Here is a 20393-nt window from a genome sequence, read left to right as displayed (position 1 = left end):
CAACCTTTTTGGAATGTGTAGCTCTCATGAAATCCAAAATGAGCCAATATTTGGCATGACATTTCAAAATGTCTCACTTTCAACATTTGATATGTTATATATATTCGATTGTGAATAAAATATAAGTTTATGAGATTTGTAAATTATTACATTCCTTTTTTACTCACAATTTGTACACTGTCCCAACTTTTTTGGAATCGGGTTTGTATACACACACATATATACATAAATTAAATTTACAAATTAAATTAAATTAAATTAATGCATTCAGCAGACGCTTTTATCCAAAGTGACTTAAAGTGCATTCAGGCTATCAATTAGTACCTATCATGTGTTCTCGGGGAATAGAACACCCAACCTTCCGCAATGCTCTACCAATTGAGCTACAGGAACACTATATATATATATATATATATATATATATATATATATATATATATATATATATATACGACAAACTAAGCCAGTTGTGTAATATAAAACACCAGTTTATACTTCAGAGATTTAAAGGTGCCATATGCAGAAATTGAGGTAAAAATATCCATAACATGACCTACATGCATCAAAAGAATGAGAAGAAATAAAGGCGATGATGTCATTAAAAAAATGTCAAGTTATAGTGCTGCAGAGATATCAAACTTAAATAGCATTAGCATTACTAGCCCCGGCCCGGCAGGTGTTGTAATACCAGTTTCGGCCGTGGGAGGCGGTATGCGGACAACATAACCACCAGCCAACCTGCAACGAATACACAAATAACTCGCAGGGCGTACCTGGACCTGATGTCAATCGTGTGGAAAGTACAGCCCACTACTTTCAGTTCAGAGAAGAGAGCGGAAGGATAGCTGAAGCCCTTGGCAAAAGACCAACACCCGCTACAGGGAAACAACCGCGCTCGGAAACACAAATCAAATCCTAAAAGAATACCAGAGTAAACATCGGCACTGCTTTTAATCGCTGGAGACAACTGATGGACCTGAAAGAAATGAGGTTTGACTCCGAACTTGCAAGTTAGATGCTGTTAGTATTTCGCTAGAAGTTTGTTTTATATGTTTGTGTATTTGTTTTCGGGAAGTTATAACATAGAAATGTATCGAAGGTTGTTCGATAAACGTGCTAATGTTAGCGATGGCTAACCGTAGCTGCGTTTGATAATTAGCTAGCTATAACTTAACGTTACCCATTTTATTATATAGGGCTGTGCATGTCTTTAATCATGTACATCTCATCAGTAAAGACGCTCCTGTAATTAGGAGTATATCTCCAGTACGTGTGTTCAGATCAGGATTGCCAGGTTTTCACAACAAATCCTGCCCAGTTTCTTCTCAAAACTAACCCAATCTCGCTTCCAGAAGGTTCCCCGATAAAACATTGCTTCCCGGGGTTAAAATATAGTTTTTTTAGCAGGGTTGCCTTGGTATAATTAGCATTTTAGGGGCTAAATATCACGTTATTTGTATTGGGGTCGCTGTGACCAGCGGACATGAAAAACAACCACCACAGACTTGGCAACACTGGTTGGCATTTACTACACGGAGCCGTAATTCACTGACAATCTACACAACATCGATGTTAAAATCGCAGGCGATTCTTTGTCGATTTTGAAAGCGATTTTGTGTTAGTTGTCGGTAGACTAAGGCTCTGTGTAGTAACTGCCGCTCCACCTGAACCAGTGTTGCCAAGTCTGCGGTTGTTTTTCATGTCCGCGGTTTGAAGCAATCCCAATAACGTGATATTTAGCCCCTAAAATGCTAATTTTACCAGGGAAACCCTTCCCAAAAATTTATATTTTAACCCCGGGAAGCAATTTTTATCGGGGAACCTCCCGGAAACGCGATTGGGCTAGTTTTGGGCTAGTTTTAAGAAGCAACTGGTCAGGATTTGTTGTGAAAACCTGGCAACCCTGATCTGAATGCACATGCTGGAGATATACTTCTAATTACAGGAGCGTCTTTACTGATGAGAGGTGCATGAAAATCACATTCGATTTTTTGCACAGCCCTATGTATCATAACTTAACTGCTCTGTCTAGTCTGTTGGTCTCCGTGTCCTCTTTGCTTCGTGGTTTTTCTGTGCGTGAAAAAAATTATGTGTGGCGTGAAAGCGTGTGAAAAGAGTCAATTGCGTGTGTCTCACGGTGAATGCTTGAGAGTTGGCACATTAGTTCTCAAGCAGAATAAAGGACAGGTTGATTATTGCTGTTTAGCGTTTGTATTAATCTATGATGTGTCCCTGTTTGCCTACAGGGACATAAAAAATAAATTAAAAGTGATACGTGGACCAAGGTGTCTGAGATTGTTCATTTTAAGTAAAGGATCCTAATATTTCGTCCACAACAATATTTAATGAGGTTATAACTCCTTGTGGTTAGTCTGCACGAGATCAACAAGCTTGTTTGCTTTGCGGCCGCTTTAAATACAGAATAAGCATTCGATCTACGTCACAGCGTCTGAGCGCTCACAAATCTTTCTGCAGGGTCGTGAGCAGAGCGGCAAGAGCGATGTTTGACGCTCTCGACGCCGGCGGTGTGAACGCACAGTTAGGCTTCGGCTATGGCTGTAGTGTTGTTGTGAAAGTAGGGGCGGAGCATAGAGACTATGCCGTTTCTCGTTTGTTACTCTAGAGTAGACCAATTCACTTTATTGAGGCATACTGCCCCCATCTGTTATGGAATGTGGAGTATGACTTGATTTTTTTTGCCAAACATTACAGATGGCACCTTTAACTCAAATTCAGTCCCTTATGGTGGGGATCGTTAAAATGCTGGCTCAATTTACTCCACAAGATTTGGCTCACTTTGCCTCATAGCTGCCATTTTGGACAAAAACTAGCTAGCTTATTAATTTTGGCTAATTGATTCATTTGAATGGTTTTATATGCTACTAAATCACTAATATAGATCCCAAATAATCGTAGATCTGGATAAATTTGCTTTGATGTAGCAGCTATTCCATCCGTTATGCAAAAATTTTACTTTGACAAGCCAAAAACATTTTCTAAAGTAAACTGGTGCCTTCTATTCCTCCCATGTGTTTCTCATTTTCACAGTCTGGAAGAAATGATGGGTGGTTCTAAAATACATGTTCACATAACAGTAAAAGTGTACAGTTGCCAAGATACAGTTTTTTTTATAACAAAGGCGTCCATCCTCCCACAACCTTGAACCACCGGCTGAACATCTGGGACTCGCTCTCGGCTCCTCAGCACAAACCTGATTGAGTGGAAACACGCAGCTATCTTATAAATCCCCATATCTACAGCGGAGTGGCTGTACATGCAATCTCCTCTCGCCAATGTTCATCTCCTCAGAGAGACGCCATACATCAGTATCAGCATAACATCTCCAGGCTCATGTTCACAACTGAGACGCTTTCTTCTCCTTATGGGAACCAAGACATTTCTCCACAAAGTCAAAAAAGTACTAGTATTACTATGTACACACACACACACACACACACACACACACACACACACAATAGAGTTACCTGCTGTGTGTCAATGTGTTCTTTTCTTTGTTGTCTTTGTCAGTCTTTCTCTTTTATCAGCAGCACTGGGACAATGTGCCTGAGGTCAGAGGTCAAAGGTCAAGGGTTAAGAGTTGCACCCCTGAGTCCGGCTCTGGATTTTCGGGGGTCGGGTCACTAGTGTCTAAAAACCACACACTCTTACTCAACACTCAAACACTGCCAAAATATGGAAATGTTCTTAAAACAAAATCAATTCACTTCAAGCTAAAATAGAAGACATCCTTTCATCTGCTTTGTCAGCAAAAGAAATATAAGTAAATAAATACTTTAAAATAAATATGTAAACATAATAATAATAAATAATAATAAATCAATTTAAAATGTAAACACAATTTTGTTGGTTATATACAAATGTTTCGGGAACGTTCCATTTGATAATATTTCAAACATTTTGGGAATGTTACTTTTGAATGTTCTCTCAATGTTAGATTAAAAACATTAGATGAACGTTCAACTAAAATGCTTTAGAAACACATTCCATGTGCAATCTATGAATGTTTTTACAATAACATTTTGCGAACATTATTAAGACTAGACACCCTGAACAAATGTTTTACTAACGTTACTGGAAGAACGTTTCTTCATAACTTTGAGAGAACCTTGACAGAACGTTCCATTAGCTGAGATTTTGTGAATAGTCCAAAAATACCTTTTTTGTAATAATTCCCAGGACGGAACAAATATTTGAATTACTGAAGGATTGAAATGATGTGGACATGAAATGATGAACTGCAGTTTATACAGGCCATCACTGATTTACACGTGAGTGTGTGTGTGTGTGTGTGAGTGTGTGTGTGTGTGAGCAAGTGTGTGTGTGTGTGTGTGTGTGAGAGAGAGAGAAAACCCCTCACGTGACGCCAATAGGCAGTCAGATAGACAGGATGTGATGCGTCACATGGACGCTGTTTCCTCTTCCCCCCCCTCCCCACTTCCTCTTCTTTATCTGTTCACAGGACGTTGGGTAAGAGCGAGGCCTGCGCAGCTTCCTGTCTGAGATCACAGACACACACGGTCATTTCCTGTTTGGTGACGCCAGCGATGTTCACTTCCTCTGAAGATCAGCAGCACTTCAGATTACAGGAGCTTCCCTCTTCATCCCTCAACAAACTAAAAACTGTTCTCTCTCAATTCTGACTTTTTCTCTCAGTTGCAAATACTGATTCACGGTCTTTCTTCTTCCTCTTTTGTTGCATCGATAAAGAGAGTTAAACTCAGAAAACACTCATGCTCTTTCATTCATTCACGGTTCACTTTGAGCATCCGAGAAGAACGTTAAATATATATCACAGGTCATGTTTTATCATTAATATTAATATTTTACATTTTTATTAAAATTGTAATAAAATATTCAGTATTAGTTTTCTATTTTTAGTTTTTTTATGTAAAATACATTATGCTTAATTCATCTTTATTTCATTTTTATTTTATTTTAATACATAGTTTGTAACTAAGCACCTGATGTATTTATATATTGACTATAACAGCGCTGCTCATGATGACCGTATAGATGCGTGTAACCCGTAGCAACAGCTAAACAGCCAATCACAGGCTGATGAAAAAGGTCAAAGGCTCATCGATACTAATATCAGACGTGATGTGAGTGTTATTGATCTCTGAAGAATAACTATCTGCTCTGTCAGAGGAGTACATCAGTGTTTATTACAGAGCTGCAGACGTCAGTATGGATCCGTCCACTGAGGAACACTCAGCCTTCATCACTGTGATCAATGAGTGTGTGTCTGTTATCAGCCACACACACACACACACACACACACACACACACTTCAGAAGACTCTTCTCATGCTCAATCACTGACTGAAACAGTTCCTCAAAACATCTGCTTTTGTGTTGCACTGCACAAATATCTAAAGATTCTCAAATCAAGATAGTTTTAGTGGAAAAAAAAAAATATGCACAAAGGGGGTCAGAAAAATAATCTTGATTTGTTTTTTGTTTTAGACAAGACTTCTGAAGTAAATGCATCTTGATTTAAGCATGTTTAGATATTTGCACTGGAAGATAAATATATTTAGAAAATACTTTTTTGGGCAGTGTGCATTTAAAACAGAACAACACAAAGGGAAGTAAACTTGTTTAAATGTGGATTTTTGGGAGAACTATTCTTTTTAACTACCTTTAACAGGAAGACCTCGCGATGATGTTTTGAAGCAGTTATTATTGTCAACTAAAACTAAAACAACAGATAAATAAATAGACAAAAAATTAATTGGTTAAAATATTACCTGAAATAAAATATTTGTGTTTAATTTCAGCTAGTTTCCAATGTAACATTCCTCATTTTAATTTAAATTGGAGTACTAAATTATCAGAATAACAACTAATTAAATAATTAATAATAAAAAATAAATACTATATAAACATTTAAAAAATATATAAAACCGAAAAAAACATGACAAACTACTAAAACCTCAAACTGAAAGTGAAAACACTATATATATATATATATATATATATAATTTTTTCTTTTAACATTTTAAGAACTCAAAACGAATTCTAATTATTACCAAACGCTGTAAGAGTATATTAAAGAGATTAGAGAGCAGTTATTTGAGGTGACACGTGTCAGACTCATGGTTTTGTGTTTCAGATCCTGCTCTAACAGTAAACACTGAGAGAAACCGCTGAGATCGAGCCAACGGATGACACACACACCTGTGACTGACGCACACACACACACACACACACACACACCAGCAGCGTCACATGACTCACCGCCGGCTAGACCAGACTAACGAACACTTACAGGAGCAACACTGACTGACTGCTTCTGTTCCTCTTTTGTAAATCAGTCTGAATAAAACCATCTGCTGAATGAACACATGTACAGTAAACGTTGTTGTTGCATGTTTTCAGGCTCTGCAGTGAATGGGTGCCGTCAGAATGAGAGTCTGATAGAAACATCCCAATAATCCACAGCACTCCAGTCCATCAGTGAACATCTGGAGAAGGTTTAGATCTGTTTAAACGCTGCTTGATCTGTGCAGATTTCTCTCCTGATTCAGACCAGAACACTTTTTCACTGGAGGAAGTGTTATTATGGATTATAGACTCTATGTGTTTGAGTTAAAATCATCTTAATGCTGGATGTGTTTCAGGTTTTGTCTTCTCCAGATGTTCACTGATGGACTGGAGTGCTGTGGATTATTGGGATGTTTTTATCAGACTCTCATTCTGACGGCACCCATTCACTGCAGAGCATCCATTGATGAGACACTGATGCAGTGCTACATTTCTACAAACCTGATGAAGAAACAAACTCATCCTGATCTCAGAGGAACTGATGGGGAACACATTTACAGCAAATTTCTAAATTTAAATCATGTGAAAAAAATCTCACAAACAGCAAACATTTCTGAATCTTAATTTATTTGCTAAAAAAGAAATAAAAACTAAATTGCAAGCCACACAAATTTATTGCTTCTGAAAAACATCTTAATTTTGAACACTACAGTTTACACTGAGACAAGCGCACTCACACACACACACACACACACACACACACACACACACACACACATACAGAATGTTTCACAGGAACAGAGGAGGTTATAAACTAATACAGTGGTATGCTACACACGTCCAGAAACGACACACAGACTACTGCAAACACCTCAATAACACGAATGTGAAGCGTTTCTGAGAGATGACCGGTGAGATCCAGTCCAGAGCGTCCATCTCTCATCACATCTTCAGAGAGACAGACCTTCACCGAGGAGTTCAGGGACATCGCTGCTCCGTACAGAGAAAACAAATCACTCACACGCCGTCCAGAAGAACAAAACCAGCAACTGCTTCAGAGTAGCTTTCATTTCATAGCGTCTGACTCCAGTAAAATCAGCAGAAACAGACTCTGACTCTGACTCCTGTCTGAGAGAAGAACTTCAGCAAGAATCAGCGAGTGAACACCGCACCACGACTCAAGAGTCTGAGAAACTCGGGAAACAAGCCCAGGCCATATTTCATCCTAAAATTCAATGATAGAAGTTAAAATAAAATAAAAAAATCTAAGAAATAAAGCTTATTTTTATATTTATTTTATGAAAAAAAAAAAAAAAAAAAAAATTATATATATATATATATATATATATATATATATATATATATATATATATATATATAATTTTTTTTATTGATGTACTAGAATAAAACAAAAGTAAAAACAAAAATTAATTAAAAAACCAACATTTAATAATTTGAGTTATTCATTTAAGTTGCATAATTAATTTAGAATGTCATTATTTTAAAATAAATTATAGTTAATAAAAAAAAACTTCAGAAATAAATTTAATAAAAAAAAAATGTATAATAAGACTTACTTTTATTTTATAATAATAAAAAAGGACAAAAAAAATCAAATTACAAAAAGTTGGTATTATTTTAGAATGCCGTTATAAATTAAATGTATATAGTAGAAATAATTATTTAAGGCTTTATTTGAAAAACAAGATTAATTTTCTTCAGATTTTGGGGTGAAATATAAGCTGTTTTCAGGAGATTTACCCAAATCCAGGATTCATAAAGCAGCGGTCTGAACATCATCTCAGACAGACGTCTGTCCTCTAAAACACAATGTCTCAAACATATTAATGCTCACGAGAGAGAGAGAGAGAGAGAGAGAACATCCTGTAGGCGGAGCTGAACACCTGAAGTGGAAATGCTACATCCTGTGTTTGGTAACATCCATCCGAGCGTGAGTCTGTAGAGTGTTCACAGTTAATGCCCAGGTGTGTGTCCAGACTCGTCCTCATCAAGCCAGCACAAACTCAGCGCTCCGGTCTGACGGCAGGTCCAGAGAGCTGTGTCCGGTCAGGGCAGTGCTGCGGTCAGAAGGCCAGTGATACGGGCCTCGAGTGTCTCTCCGGGCCTTTCGTCTCAGACGCCGCTGCTGCAGTAAGAGCCTGAGCTGCTCCACCTTACAGCGCGTGGCTTTATTCTCCGTCTGCCGCAGACGCTCGCCTGACACACACAGAGACAGAGGTTCAGACCCAATACACACACACATATAACACACTTCCTGTTTATTTGCCTCTTTGTGATGAATCACTTCTTGTGTTCCTCAATTTAGAATCTGCTAAATGAATAAATGTAAAAGTAATAAAACCAGAGCACACTTATAGACCCAGAACAGACTGGAAGATTTTAATATTACTAAAACCAGAGAAAAAACCTTGAAGTAAACATTTAATAAAATAAAATAAAACATTTAAAAATGACTTCAGCTAGTTGCCAAGACAACATTTCTCATTTCCATTTAACTAAAACAGAAAGTGAAAAAAAAATGAAATACAAAAATAAAAAAATACTTAAATGACGAACAATTCAATTTATAATTAATTATACGATAATGTAATTTTTTTTAGTTTTATTAAATGAAAGTTTATAAAATTTTAATATTTTTTAATAATACATTTAATAATAAATCATTATTATTATAGTGTTGATTAATATTTAGAATTATTTTATTTGAAAGTACAGAATTGAATATTTAATATTTTTTTATAAAACTAGTCTTTTTTAATAATTATAGTTTACTAAAAACAATGAATTAATAATATTTTATATATATCAAAATAGAGTCTATATATGAAAACTTAGTTACTTTATATACAAATAAAAATTCGAAATGCAAAAAATAAATATAAAAAATAACGATTCTCGTTGTGTCTCCAAAAGAAGATGAGCTGATGAACACTTTCACAACAAACAAACATGAGATGAGCAGCGCGTGGAGTCTCCAGACGGATCAGAGTGAAACAACATCCAGACACATGAGGGTGCTGAGAATAAACCCTGAGGGGTGTCACATCATCCTAAAACAGGCCTGACTCTGTCGAAGCAGAGAGTCCTGTGTAAAGCTGCACTTCCTCCAGGACTCAGATCTGTTCTTTCCAGAGCTGCTGACCCGTGAATCATTGATGCTTCATCAGCATGTTTCCACTGCACACACACACACACACACGGACGCGGTGCTGCGGGGCTCCTGGAGGCCCCTGAGGGCCCGAGTGTGCCTGAGCAAAGCTGAATAATTCATGCAGCCTGTGCGCTGGAAAGATGTGAGTCGAGATTAGAGTGTGTGTGTGTGTGTGTGTGTGTGTGTGAGGGGTCATGACCCCCTGAAGCACAGAGCTCGGCGTGACCCCGTGGCTGACCTCTGAGAGGTCACGGCTCATTCAGAACATGTTAAGCATCAACAGTTATTCTCCTGTCTGTCGCCGAGAAGCAGCTGAACGATCTCTTCTCTACACAAATCTGACTTATGATTTTTTTATATTAAGAATTTTTTAAATAAGGAAACATTCTTCTAATTCATCAGCATAACAGTTTACAGATGCATGAATATGTGATTATTCACAGCGGCTCGTCCAATCAGAATTCAGAAGCGTGTCTGAGCTCTGATGAAGCAGTAAATCTGAGACACAAACACACACCAAGCAGTGAATCAGACAAAACGAGAAGTGTGTAAAGTTAGAAAAGACTCTGAGTCAGAACACATGACTTCCTCTTCCTGTGTGTGCGTACTGCAGCTCATTTGCACTCACACACTCATACACACACACACACACACACTCACACTCACCGGAGGGTCTGCGCAGGAGTGTGTGAGGCTGCAGGGGTGAGGTAGGTGAGGGTGGAGGTGAGCAGGGTGAGGTCGGAGGGCAGCGCAGGTGTGTCAGTGTGGGAGGAGACCCTTGGCAGTGCTGCGTGGCGCTCAGGAGGTCGTTGAGGATCTGCAGGATGGTGCTGATGTCCCGGCGAGGACGCCCGCTGCTGTCCTGACAGTTAGGGTGTAAAGTACCTGAGGGGTGAAGAGGTCGTGATGAGGTCACTGGTTCTGACTGCTGTGATTCTCACGAGGAAGAGATGCCTTACCTGAGAAGGTTCCTGAGAAAACTCCCGGCGAGTGATTGACGAGGCTCTCGATGACTGCGCCGGGTCTGCATCGCTGTCTGGGGCTCGGAGTGCCAGCCTGGACACACACACACACACACACACACATCAGGACAGGTCAAACACACCAGCATCACTGAACACTGGTCAGTCACAATCAAACTACTCTCCACTGTTCGTTTAGCATCACTGACATACTACTATAGTAGCTTGTTAATATTTCTAAATTAGAATTAGATCTACTTTATTTCTGGATGACCTTTAACCTTTATCATCTTGCAGGATTGTTTCTTTACTGCTCAGTCTAATGCACTCCTGTCGTCTATTAAAGGTCACTAGGGTTTAATAAAACATGAGTCGGTTCTATGGGCGTGTCTCACCTGAGTGCAGGGAGGAGCCTGGGCGGGGCTTTGAGGAGGGAGGGCGTGGCTAACAGGATGTGAGTGAAGAGCAGGGGCGGGGCTTTGTGTACTGTGGGCGTGGTGAACATGAGGTGAGGGCGGGGCATTGTCTCTCTCAGTGACGTCTGGTGCCCGCTGATGAGAGTCTGAGGGGGTCTCACTGCTGACGGCCCCTGTAGGTGTCTGGTTAGGGCCCGCAGGACCCCTGGAGACGGACGGCTGAGACGCTAGCTGGAGCTGCACAAACATCATGTGATCGCCCACACGCAGGGCAAGGGTCAGCGGGGACCGTCCCGACAGGAAGTCACTGACCTGCACACAAAACCAGATGATTGACAGACGTTAATGTGGCAAAAATGGTTCTTTCTTGACATTTTTTTTTCTTGTTTTCGAACACAAATATCTACACACTCTTAAATCAAGATACATTTACAGGAGATGCAAAATGACGTCAGAAAAAGTCTTGTTTATTGGTTTATGCTTAAAACAAGAACATATATCTAACAGTGGGGCTGATTCAAAGAAGTGTTGGACACAAGATTATTCTTCTGACCCCACTGACACATATTGCTTTGTGTTTTAAGCTAATTATTTTGATTCATTTTTTTTTTGTTACGTCATTCTGGATCTCCAGTAAATGTGTCTTGATTTAAGGATGTTTAGATATTTGTGCAGTAAAACAAGACTGAGGAAGAACATCATTTATTTGCTGTGTAAAGTCTAATGCAGTGTAAAATTATTATAAAATAACTGATTCGGGGAAAAAGCAGAAATACACATTAAATATAAACCTAAAATCGCCAGCAGGTGGCAGCAAACCACTGCAGGAGTAAATCACTGAATCATTTCCTCAACCCATTCATTCAAACGCTGATTCAGTAATAAATCACCGTCGAGATGCAAAACCAGGAACTCGTGTCTAAAATGTCAATTAATATTAACTTCTTGTTCATTGGACGGTTTTATAAAACCAATATTTCATTTACAATCGTGCGGATATTTGAAAACACTATTATTTGTGTGATACACTCTTAAAACCATTTAAACGATCATAGATGATATATATCACACCCCCTCAATCACAACCGAAACTGCGATGGAAAGCCTCTTTCAATATCCACTCGCTTCTCTTCCGTCTGTGAAACTGTGAACGATGATACAGATAAAAACAATGGTGTAAAGCACTGATGCAACACTGCAGAAGATGATACAATGTTGCCATTAGCGGGAAACCAGGTGACACTAAAGTATCCAGAGCGACTGATCACATCAGGAGCAGATAAACCAGCATCCCTGATTCAGAGTCTGATTCAGACTTAGATTTCACCACACGAGCACCGCGTCTCCTGGAGAGTTAAAGGCCGTCACAGGAGTCACACTCCTTCACACCAGAGACCTGCGAGCTGAAGCAGATGTAAAGGTCAGGTGTTGGTGTGGGGGCTCTGATCTCAGTCAGTGGAGTGGGTGAAGACCAGCAGCAGGGCATTCTGGGAAACATGGTTCTCAGAAGCTGTGGGCTGGTGCTTAGTGAAATGCAGCTGATGCATCACGACAAACAGCAGAAGTGTGCTGAAGGACGGCAGAGAACGTGACACGCTTCACACGGTAGTTAGATAACATGAACTAACAATGAACAACACCTTTTACAGCAAACTTTACACTTCATAACTCCTGATCTCAACACTTAATATAATATAAATCATCATATCAGAATGATTTCTGAAGATCATAAAACACAAACACAAGCATTTTACAATCGCATTAACAAAGGTGTATTTAACGAATGAGTGTTGTTGTTGTCTCCAGTTTCTAAGTTAAAGTCTTGCAGTCAAACCCACAGAGACGTCTTCAGACTCGAGGAGGTGTTCTGTGACCTGAATCCAGCGCGATCACAGAATTACATCACGACTGCGCGCCGAACAACGCTTTGTAGAAGGAAACACCAGCCTCCGATTACAAGAATCTGTGAGTGTGGCAATCAGCGCAGTACGTCATCATCACGTCTCAGTCAGAGTCCGGTTCAGAGCGGTTTACTGTACACCAGAGCGGAACTAAACACACGGCTGACTCACAGAAACACCTGCGAGAGACACACACACACACACACACACACACCTCTAACACTAGCTGAGAAACTACTACTGTAATATCTTCTCATTCTGCTTCTCCAGTACACAAATCTGGTTTGAGAAGTTCGATTTGTGTGCTTGAAAGAGAGACAGAAACGTGTTTTGTGTTGTTCTGAATGAACTGGCCTCCGACAGACATCAAGTGAGTCATGTGATTAACCATCTGATTAAAGATTAGCAAATATCAAAACAAATGCATGAATCATTTACAGTAAGAGCCGTGACCTGCTGAAGAGCACACGTCATGATGTCACGCAGACTGTAGACCGCTGCTTTATGATGACGAGTGTGTTTCATCAAACACGTTCACCGAATAATCCAGGCTTATGTCAGATAGTCGGAGTTATTGTGTTCATCTGGTTCAGAATAAGTCAGAACAACTGAGATAAGCCTGGCTTACTTGGTACTTTGTTTGATGAAACCGCCCCCAGATCGAAGAGTGAACACGTTAAACCTGCTTCATTCAGAAAACATCCGAGACGGAGAAAAACAAAGCTCCTGAAGCACCACTCGCTCAACACACACACACACACACACACACACACACACACACACACACACACACACACACACACACACACACACACAGGTTGAAGGGCTGCTCTAACACACTTCACAGGAGGATTTCCAAACTAAAAATACCTGCAGCATCACAAACCACATCTAACAACAGAGAACTGCAAAACCCTGCATTACTGCACCAACGCATGGCATCGGTGTGAACGTGTGCGACACTAAACTACAGCAACAAAACACGAGCTGGGGGTGCTTTCTGACACACACAAACACAGGTGAATCTCACCAAACACACCCAGCTCAGCAGTTATGTCACCTATCAAACAGGAGCAATAAACACTGCAATACATCCATTATTAATAGTCATTTTAGATTTCATGGGGACTTAAAGGTTCCTCACAGAGCAGAAACCAGCGCCGGATGAGCTGCGTGAGATTCAGTCGCTTATAATAAGAGTCTGTTCTAGGAAATCATCTATCATTCCTCCTGAGTCTAACCACACACACACACACACACATCAAACAGCTCAGCACTGCCTAAATGACGCACAGACCTGCTGATGGGGCACACACACACACACACACATGTGGTTTCACAGATGTAGGTGCCTCATGCAGGGGCTAAAACTTAAAAATAGAAACCGTTCTGCTTATCTAGTTTAGTTTGAGTAGGTTAATGATCTGTGAAGCATCAAAAGTCACGTTTACAGCACGCACACAGATTTCAATCGGCTCGTCGCCAAAAGAGCAGCTGCTGACATTTGCTTACATGCAAATCCATCGTAACGCAGAAAAACATTCATAAAAAGCACTGACCCCTTCCTGTCGTTTACCCAGAAGCCCCCACCACTTATTCTGAATGAGTGCGTTTGCATTTTTACACGCGTGTGGGCGTCTTTTGCTAGTTATATTCACAGCGGCTGGTGGGAAACGCGCACTCATTAGAATAGTGACTGTGTGAGTTCTTGTGAATGAGTAGAAGAGGAAGTGTGCGACCGCAGCGAGAGCTTCACCTGAGCGTCTGAGAGCGTCTCCAGCGCCTGCACGACCGACTGCTCCGAGCGGCTCGACTGCGACTGCAAACACAACACATTCAGTCAGATCACACTCATCATCATCAGCTCTTCAGATGTAGAGAGGAGGAAGAGTCTGCTACCATGAGTCCGGCTTCGACCGAGGGCACCAGCGTCAGTCTGCTTCCGTCAGACACACCGAAGTCCAGCAGCTTTCCTGAGATCAACCTCCTGCGGACACACAACACACTCACTCAGATCTCCCATCATGCATCTCTCCAGCATTCACCAGATGGTTTCAGTTCAGTGTGCTTTGCCCTTCTGAACAAACGTTACTGAGATCTGATGGTGTGATTATAATAATATTGAATCGCTGAAATATATCTAATAACCATTTATAAACTGCACTTTAGCTTCCTCATTTCAGCAATTCATATTTTAGTAACATTATTAAGGATTTGACTGCACACACTGTAAGATGTGAAGAAGATCTGAACCGAACTGCAGGGGAAACGGATGAACTTTGTGTTTTGTTTCATTTTTTTAAGACTAAGTAAAGAAAATGCAAGGAATAAACAGAAGGGACACTTAACACTACAGTCAAGGGTTTCTGAACAGTGTGGTTTTTAATGAATTCTCTTCTGCTCACCAAGCCTGTGTTTATTTGATCAGAAATACAGCAGTAAAATAGTGATATATTATTATAATTTAAATAATCTGTTTTCTGTGTGAATCTGTGTTAAAGTGTAATTTATTTCTGTGATGCTCCGCTGTATTTTCAGCATCATTCCTCCAGTCTTCAGTGTCACATGATCTTCAGAAATCTGAATAATATGATGTATTTTTATACTTATTATATTGAAAACAACAAAGTAGGTTTCGTTGATGACTAGAAAGTTCTGAAGAACTGCATTTATCTGAAATAGAAATCTTTTGACTGGTAATGTAAGGTTATGTCAATAATGTCTTGATGTGCATTACTTTTCAATGCATTTTACACAAACAAACAGCTTTAGGATAAATTAGCTCGAATGCGAACACAGAATAACCTTAGATCACAAATACTTGAGAATCAAACTGAGTTTAAGTTTAAAACCAAACCAAATATCTGCAAATAGGCTCAAAAAACAACTCAAAAGGAAAACCAGTTTGATGTTCGCTCCTGGTTTTAAGCATAAACTCACTTTTCTAGCGTTTCTCAGAAAACCAGACCTTGTGAATCTCAAATAAATGTATCTTGATTTAATTTTTATTTTTTATTTTTTTTATATCTGCTCTGGAAAAACAAACACTGCAAGAATCTTTTTATTGTTTTATTATTATATTTATTTATTTTTTATTTTTTGCAGTGCATGCAACACTTCATGTTTAATTTAAGTCTGTCTGATCGGATTTAAAAACCTTCTAAGGCCTTAATTTGAAGCGAATTAAAACCCGCGCTTTTCTTCATCTAGACCCGATGTTCTGATCAGATCACTCACAGACCGCGAGCAAAAACGGATCCGAGCGCGACCAGATCCCGTTATTAGGAACCTAGAAGCGGAGCTGGATCTCCCGGAGCCCGGGCTCGGACTCACGTGTCTCGGTGCAGCAGCAGCAGTCTCTCTCCGGGAACCCGGAGCTTCTCGGACAGCCTCCTCTTCAGCCCCTGCACGGTCTCGTCCCGCGGAACCGACAGCTCGAAGCGCGTTCCCGTCGTGGAGCTGATCGATAAGGTCATGGACGCGTCTCCGTTCAGGAGCTCCGGACACCGGGACCGCGATCCGTGACTGCTGCAGCTCCGCTCCATCAGATAATCCCGAGCGGGTGACGGTGTGTGCCGAACCGCTGCTCCTGCTCACCGTTACGAGAGTGATAATCCTTCCGCGACCGGAGAAATATCCGCTCGGTCCTCTGAGGTAAATCCACAAACAATAACGGCCGTCGATCTGGACAGAAACTCGGCGAAATATCAATATCAGAAGGCCTTTAGGATACGAATATATGTATAATGAATGTTACTTATTTATTTATTTTAAATGTCCGGGGTTTTATTTATTTATGATAAATTTTGCCTCGACTCTTTAAGCCTCTCTCTCGCTCTTCTGTGCAGCGCAACTGCTGTGTCTGCATTTGTTGAGAGGTCCCAGCGGTGAAATCCCGCCCACCGCCACAAACAACCAATGGCGTCAGCAGATACGCTTGCGTTCGTCGTGTCAGCCAATCAGCTGTCAGCCCGTAACACCCACATACACATAGGCAGTGCCAAGCATTGTTGACATGACTAATCAGAGAAGCGCAGAGAGAACAGCCACGCCCCTTCCCACTGCGATCATTCATAACAACTGAGAGCAAAGCGTTCTATTAAATCATTTATTTTATTTATTTATTTTTATTTATTTTGCATCTAGCTTTCCTGAAATGTTACACATATTTAGGAAAACTTCACTTGCACAAAGCCAAGGCTATATTGATTGTATTGGTTTTTGTGCAAGTGACTTTTAGAAAAAAATATTTATTTAAGTAGCTTATGGCTTTTTAGGCAAAAAAAACAACAACTATTATTTATTAATTTATTTAATTGTGTGCAGTTATTAATTAATTATTTGTCCAGATGACAGGAGCTTCCGGTGCAGAACAAAAGAACAGACCGATGTACACAGAAATTAAGGAGATAAAATGCAATATAACACAGTAGTAAAGAAAAACTGATAATAACATTAAAATATAATACATCACAGTAACAAAATATAAAAGTTTAAACAAATGTTTATAAATGATGGGAAATGATGTCTCTGAGGTCAGGAAGAGTTCTGTTATCAGTTATTATTAATATTTTCATTGTAATCTGGGTGTTGGACTGTATTGTTCGGCTCAGTTCTGATGTAGTGAATGAGAGGACGTTCTGTCAGGCTTTGAGCTCATGATCAGGGTGTTTTCTTATCTGAGCTGTGATGAATCAGGACAGCTCATCATCTTCATCTTCATCACAGGTGTGTCAGAGTGACTCAACACATCCAACGCTCACTTCCTGCTTTTCCAAGCGCTGTAGTGTTCAGGAATTTCTGAAGGTTTGCTGAAGTTATTAATCATCATCTGGGGTTCATATCTCTGGGAGTGTGATGATGTTGTGGGAGGAGCTTTGTGCTCCGGAGGAATGTCGAGCAGTTGTGAAATTCCCAGCCCTGTTCCTGAAGCAGAACATTCCGATACCATGATGCGTGTTGTTTTCTGATTGCTGTACAGTATCTGTGCAGGGCTCTCTTATGTAAAGGTTACAGTAATATGAGCTACTCAGGGGTTAGTCAGTGTTTGTTAAACACATTAGACACCGTACGGACCAGAAGTAAACACGTTTCCTCATCCATCACTCGAACCCAGCGCACAAATATACAGGTAGGTTCAAGGGATGTTTAAGTTACGAAAACATTCTCGGAATGTTCAAAATGTAAAGTGAATGTACATTTTCAAATGTACAAATTCTTTTAAATGTTCAGTGAACGTTCTAAAAAAAGTAACATTTAAAAGATGTTACATGAATGTCCTGCTAAAACGTTTCTAGATATGAGTAACATTCTGTGCTCTAGAACATTAATAAAGACAAATGAAGTTTCTGCTGGAAGAATGTTTGTTCATAACCTTCCTGATCACTTCCTGTGAACACAAACAGAGCATCTTTAAAGATTCTTCATGAGATCATAAGAACTGAATCAGTCACTTATTGAAAAAAAAACATCACAGATGAACAGAAAGCTCAGAAGAACAGCATAAAAAAAATTAAATACTGTCATTTTCGATCATTTTCAATGCTATTTTGGTTTTTCCGCTACTAAATTGCACTTTTAACTCAATGTTACTTGCCATTTATTTGTAACTGTTTGGGATATCTACTAGCAATTTCTGAGCAAGAATAGTTTCAACCTTTTTCAGTATTTCTTTTGATGCTGACTTGCATTGAAAACGTTCAGTGCGCTCAATTGAAATATATGGACTGAATATGTTGAATAATCAACTGAACATTTTCAATGCAACATTCAATATGAAACGTTGAGACCACCAAAATCTCTTACAGTGGACAGAAATGATACTTTTATTGGTGTTTTGTCCTACTGTTGCATGTAGATGTTGAATCCCGGGTCTGTTCCTCTGCGCTGTGACTGATGAGAGGATTGTTCAGACGTGTGTTCGCTGGAATGTGAGTGTGATTCTGTGGAGGAGCTGGTGACGTCGGAGCAGGATCCACTGTATTCCCATCGCAGGACTGAAATAGCTCCTTCCTGCCACTGCGTCACTGTATCCCAGCCCACATCCGCCTCTTCATCCTCATCCTCCTCATCCTCACACAGCGACTCTCAGCTCTCTGAAACACTAACAGAGCTTTACATGTTAAAACCTCGTTCTGATTAATAAGCCTCTGAGAACCAGTGAGTGAAGAGTGAACGGAGCTGTGTGTGTTCAGGAATCATCTGAAGTGGATCTTCTGAGGTCACATGATCATCAGGAGTCTGCAGGAGAAACAGAAAACACAGTAAATCATCAGGATTCTCACACGCATGACGTTTATAAGGAACATTGTGCTTATGTTTACGCTTAACTAAAATATCTGGCCACAAATGATGTAGATCCTGTCATATAAGCGAAGTAAAAACTGTGAAATATTATTATTATGTCTTCTTAAAGTATAATGTATTTCTGTGATGCTCCGCTGTATTTCCAGCATCATTCCTCCAGTCTTCAGTGTCACATGATCATCATATTATTCTGATTTCTGAAGATTTACTGCTCAAGAAACATTTCTGATTATTATCAGTGTTGAAAACATTAATATTTTTGTGAAAACTTTGATGTATTTTATTTTTCAGGATTCACAGATGAATAAAAAAGTTCAAAAGAACAGCACTTATTTGACAGAGAAATCTTTTATAACATTATGTCTTTACTGTCATACAATTGAATGCGTCCTTGATGAATTAAAGTGTTGCATCTGGGGTCAGAGGTCAGTTCTGCAGGTTCTGTGTATATACACGGCTCTTACTCTCAGAACCCGTTTCACATCCGTGCATGCAGAGGCCTGATCTCTTTCACTTCCTGTCTGCTCTGTGCTGTCAGTGACAGGAGCGAGAGAAGCTGTTCAGAGCTTCAGATGTCAGAGCAGTCGAACACAGCCAGGCCTCAGTGAGAACGAGCAGGAAGCCGCTGCGGCCCACGGTTACGAAGGCTTCCAGTAATGAGTCTGATCTGATACAGGTCAAGGGTCACACATTCAGTGAGGCTCTTCATAAACATCACTGATGATGAGAGCTGATCTTCATCATGATGTTCTCAGACAGCTGTTCAACGGTAATCTGATCAGATTTTGACCTTTGGATTGCAGCCAATCTTGAAAATGGGTTGTTCAAAAGCCAAAATTATTCTGAATTCGGATTAGATTACAAAATCCAATCTTGGTTTTGATCCGGATTAAATCCTCAGTTTGTCTTGTTCAAAACGTTTTAGTAAGATTGGGATACTTTTGATTAATAAACACAAAAAACATGGATTATTCTGATCCCTGCAGAAGGGTGGATTTCAGGAGCAAACATGTCATAAACTTTCAAACTGGTCCAGTGCAGTTCGTGAGCGAATGCTTGTATGAATACAATGCAAAACTTTTCTGAGAGAATGCAAAAGCATTGCCATTTTTCTCTCCATCTCATATTTTTCTCCATCAGCATGTTCTTTTAGGGACTGTGATTCAATTCAGTTTGGGTTACTTAATCCTGGAGAGCAAAACATGGGATTTCCAGATTATTCTGATCTAGATGGAGTTTCTGCATCACGTCAGATCTGAAGGGAAGCAGCGACACCGTGTGTCCGTCAGGAGAACTACAGCTCTGACGCCACCGGGGAATAAAGAGGACTAGCAAAACAAACATTTACA

The 20393-nt window shown here is 39.9% G+C and overlaps 1 protein-coding gene and 1 long non-coding RNA gene across 2 annotated transcripts; one reads left to right on the top strand and one right to left on the bottom strand.

Moving 5' to 3' along the window:
- Window positions 1–7687: 7687 nt before the first annotated feature.
- LOC127938806 (midnolin) lies at window positions 7688–16599 on the bottom strand. The gene is made up of 7 exons (XM_052535682.1): window positions 16072–16599; window positions 14638–14725; window positions 14495–14557; window positions 10817–11149; window positions 10419–10515; window positions 10126–10344; window positions 7688–8504 (listed from the first exon to the last, which is right to left on the bottom strand). Exons 1-7 carry the CDS (start codon window positions 16281–16283, stop codon window positions 8296–8298), a joined length of 1221 nt encoding a protein of 406 aa, XP_052391642.1. The 5' UTR covers window positions 16284–16599; the 3' UTR covers window positions 7688–8295.
- A 19-nt stretch (window positions 16600–16618) lies between these two features.
- Window positions 16619–19367, top strand: LOC127938885 (uncharacterized). Its single transcript, XR_008148835.1, has 2 exons — window positions 16619–17869; window positions 18596–19367. It is a non-coding gene; the product is annotated as an uncharacterized LOC127938885 (long non-coding RNA).
- The last annotated feature ends 1026 nt before the right edge of the window (window positions 19368–20393 follow it).

This window comes from Carassius gibelio, chromosome A2 (assembly GCF_023724105.1).
Source record: "Carassius gibelio isolate Cgi1373 ecotype wild population from Czech Republic chromosome A2, carGib1.2-hapl.c, whole genome shotgun sequence".
In the NCBI taxonomy this organism is placed as follows: Eukaryota; Metazoa; Chordata; class Actinopteri; order Cypriniformes; family Cyprinidae; genus Carassius; species Carassius gibelio.
Note: the sequence above shows the minus strand (reverse complement) of the source record. Positions and strands in the feature narration are given on the sequence as shown.

What these genes read in the sequence shown, in the direction of transcription:
- LOC127938806 (XM_052535682.1), bottom strand. Translation starts at nt 16,283, where the DNA reads ATGGAGCGGAGCTGCAGCAGTCACGGATCGCGGTCCCGGTGTCCGGAG. An exon ending in CGGTCGAAGCCGGACTCATG is followed by an intron (nt 14,558 to 14,637) that starts GTAGCAGACTCT and finishes TTGTGTTTGCAG; the next exon opens with TCGCAGTCGAGCCGCTCGGA. An exon ending in AGACGCTCTCAGACGCTCAG is followed by an intron (nt 11,150 to 14,494) that starts GTGAAGCTCTCG and finishes TTTTGTGTGCAG; the next exon opens with GTCAGTGACTTCCTGTCGGG.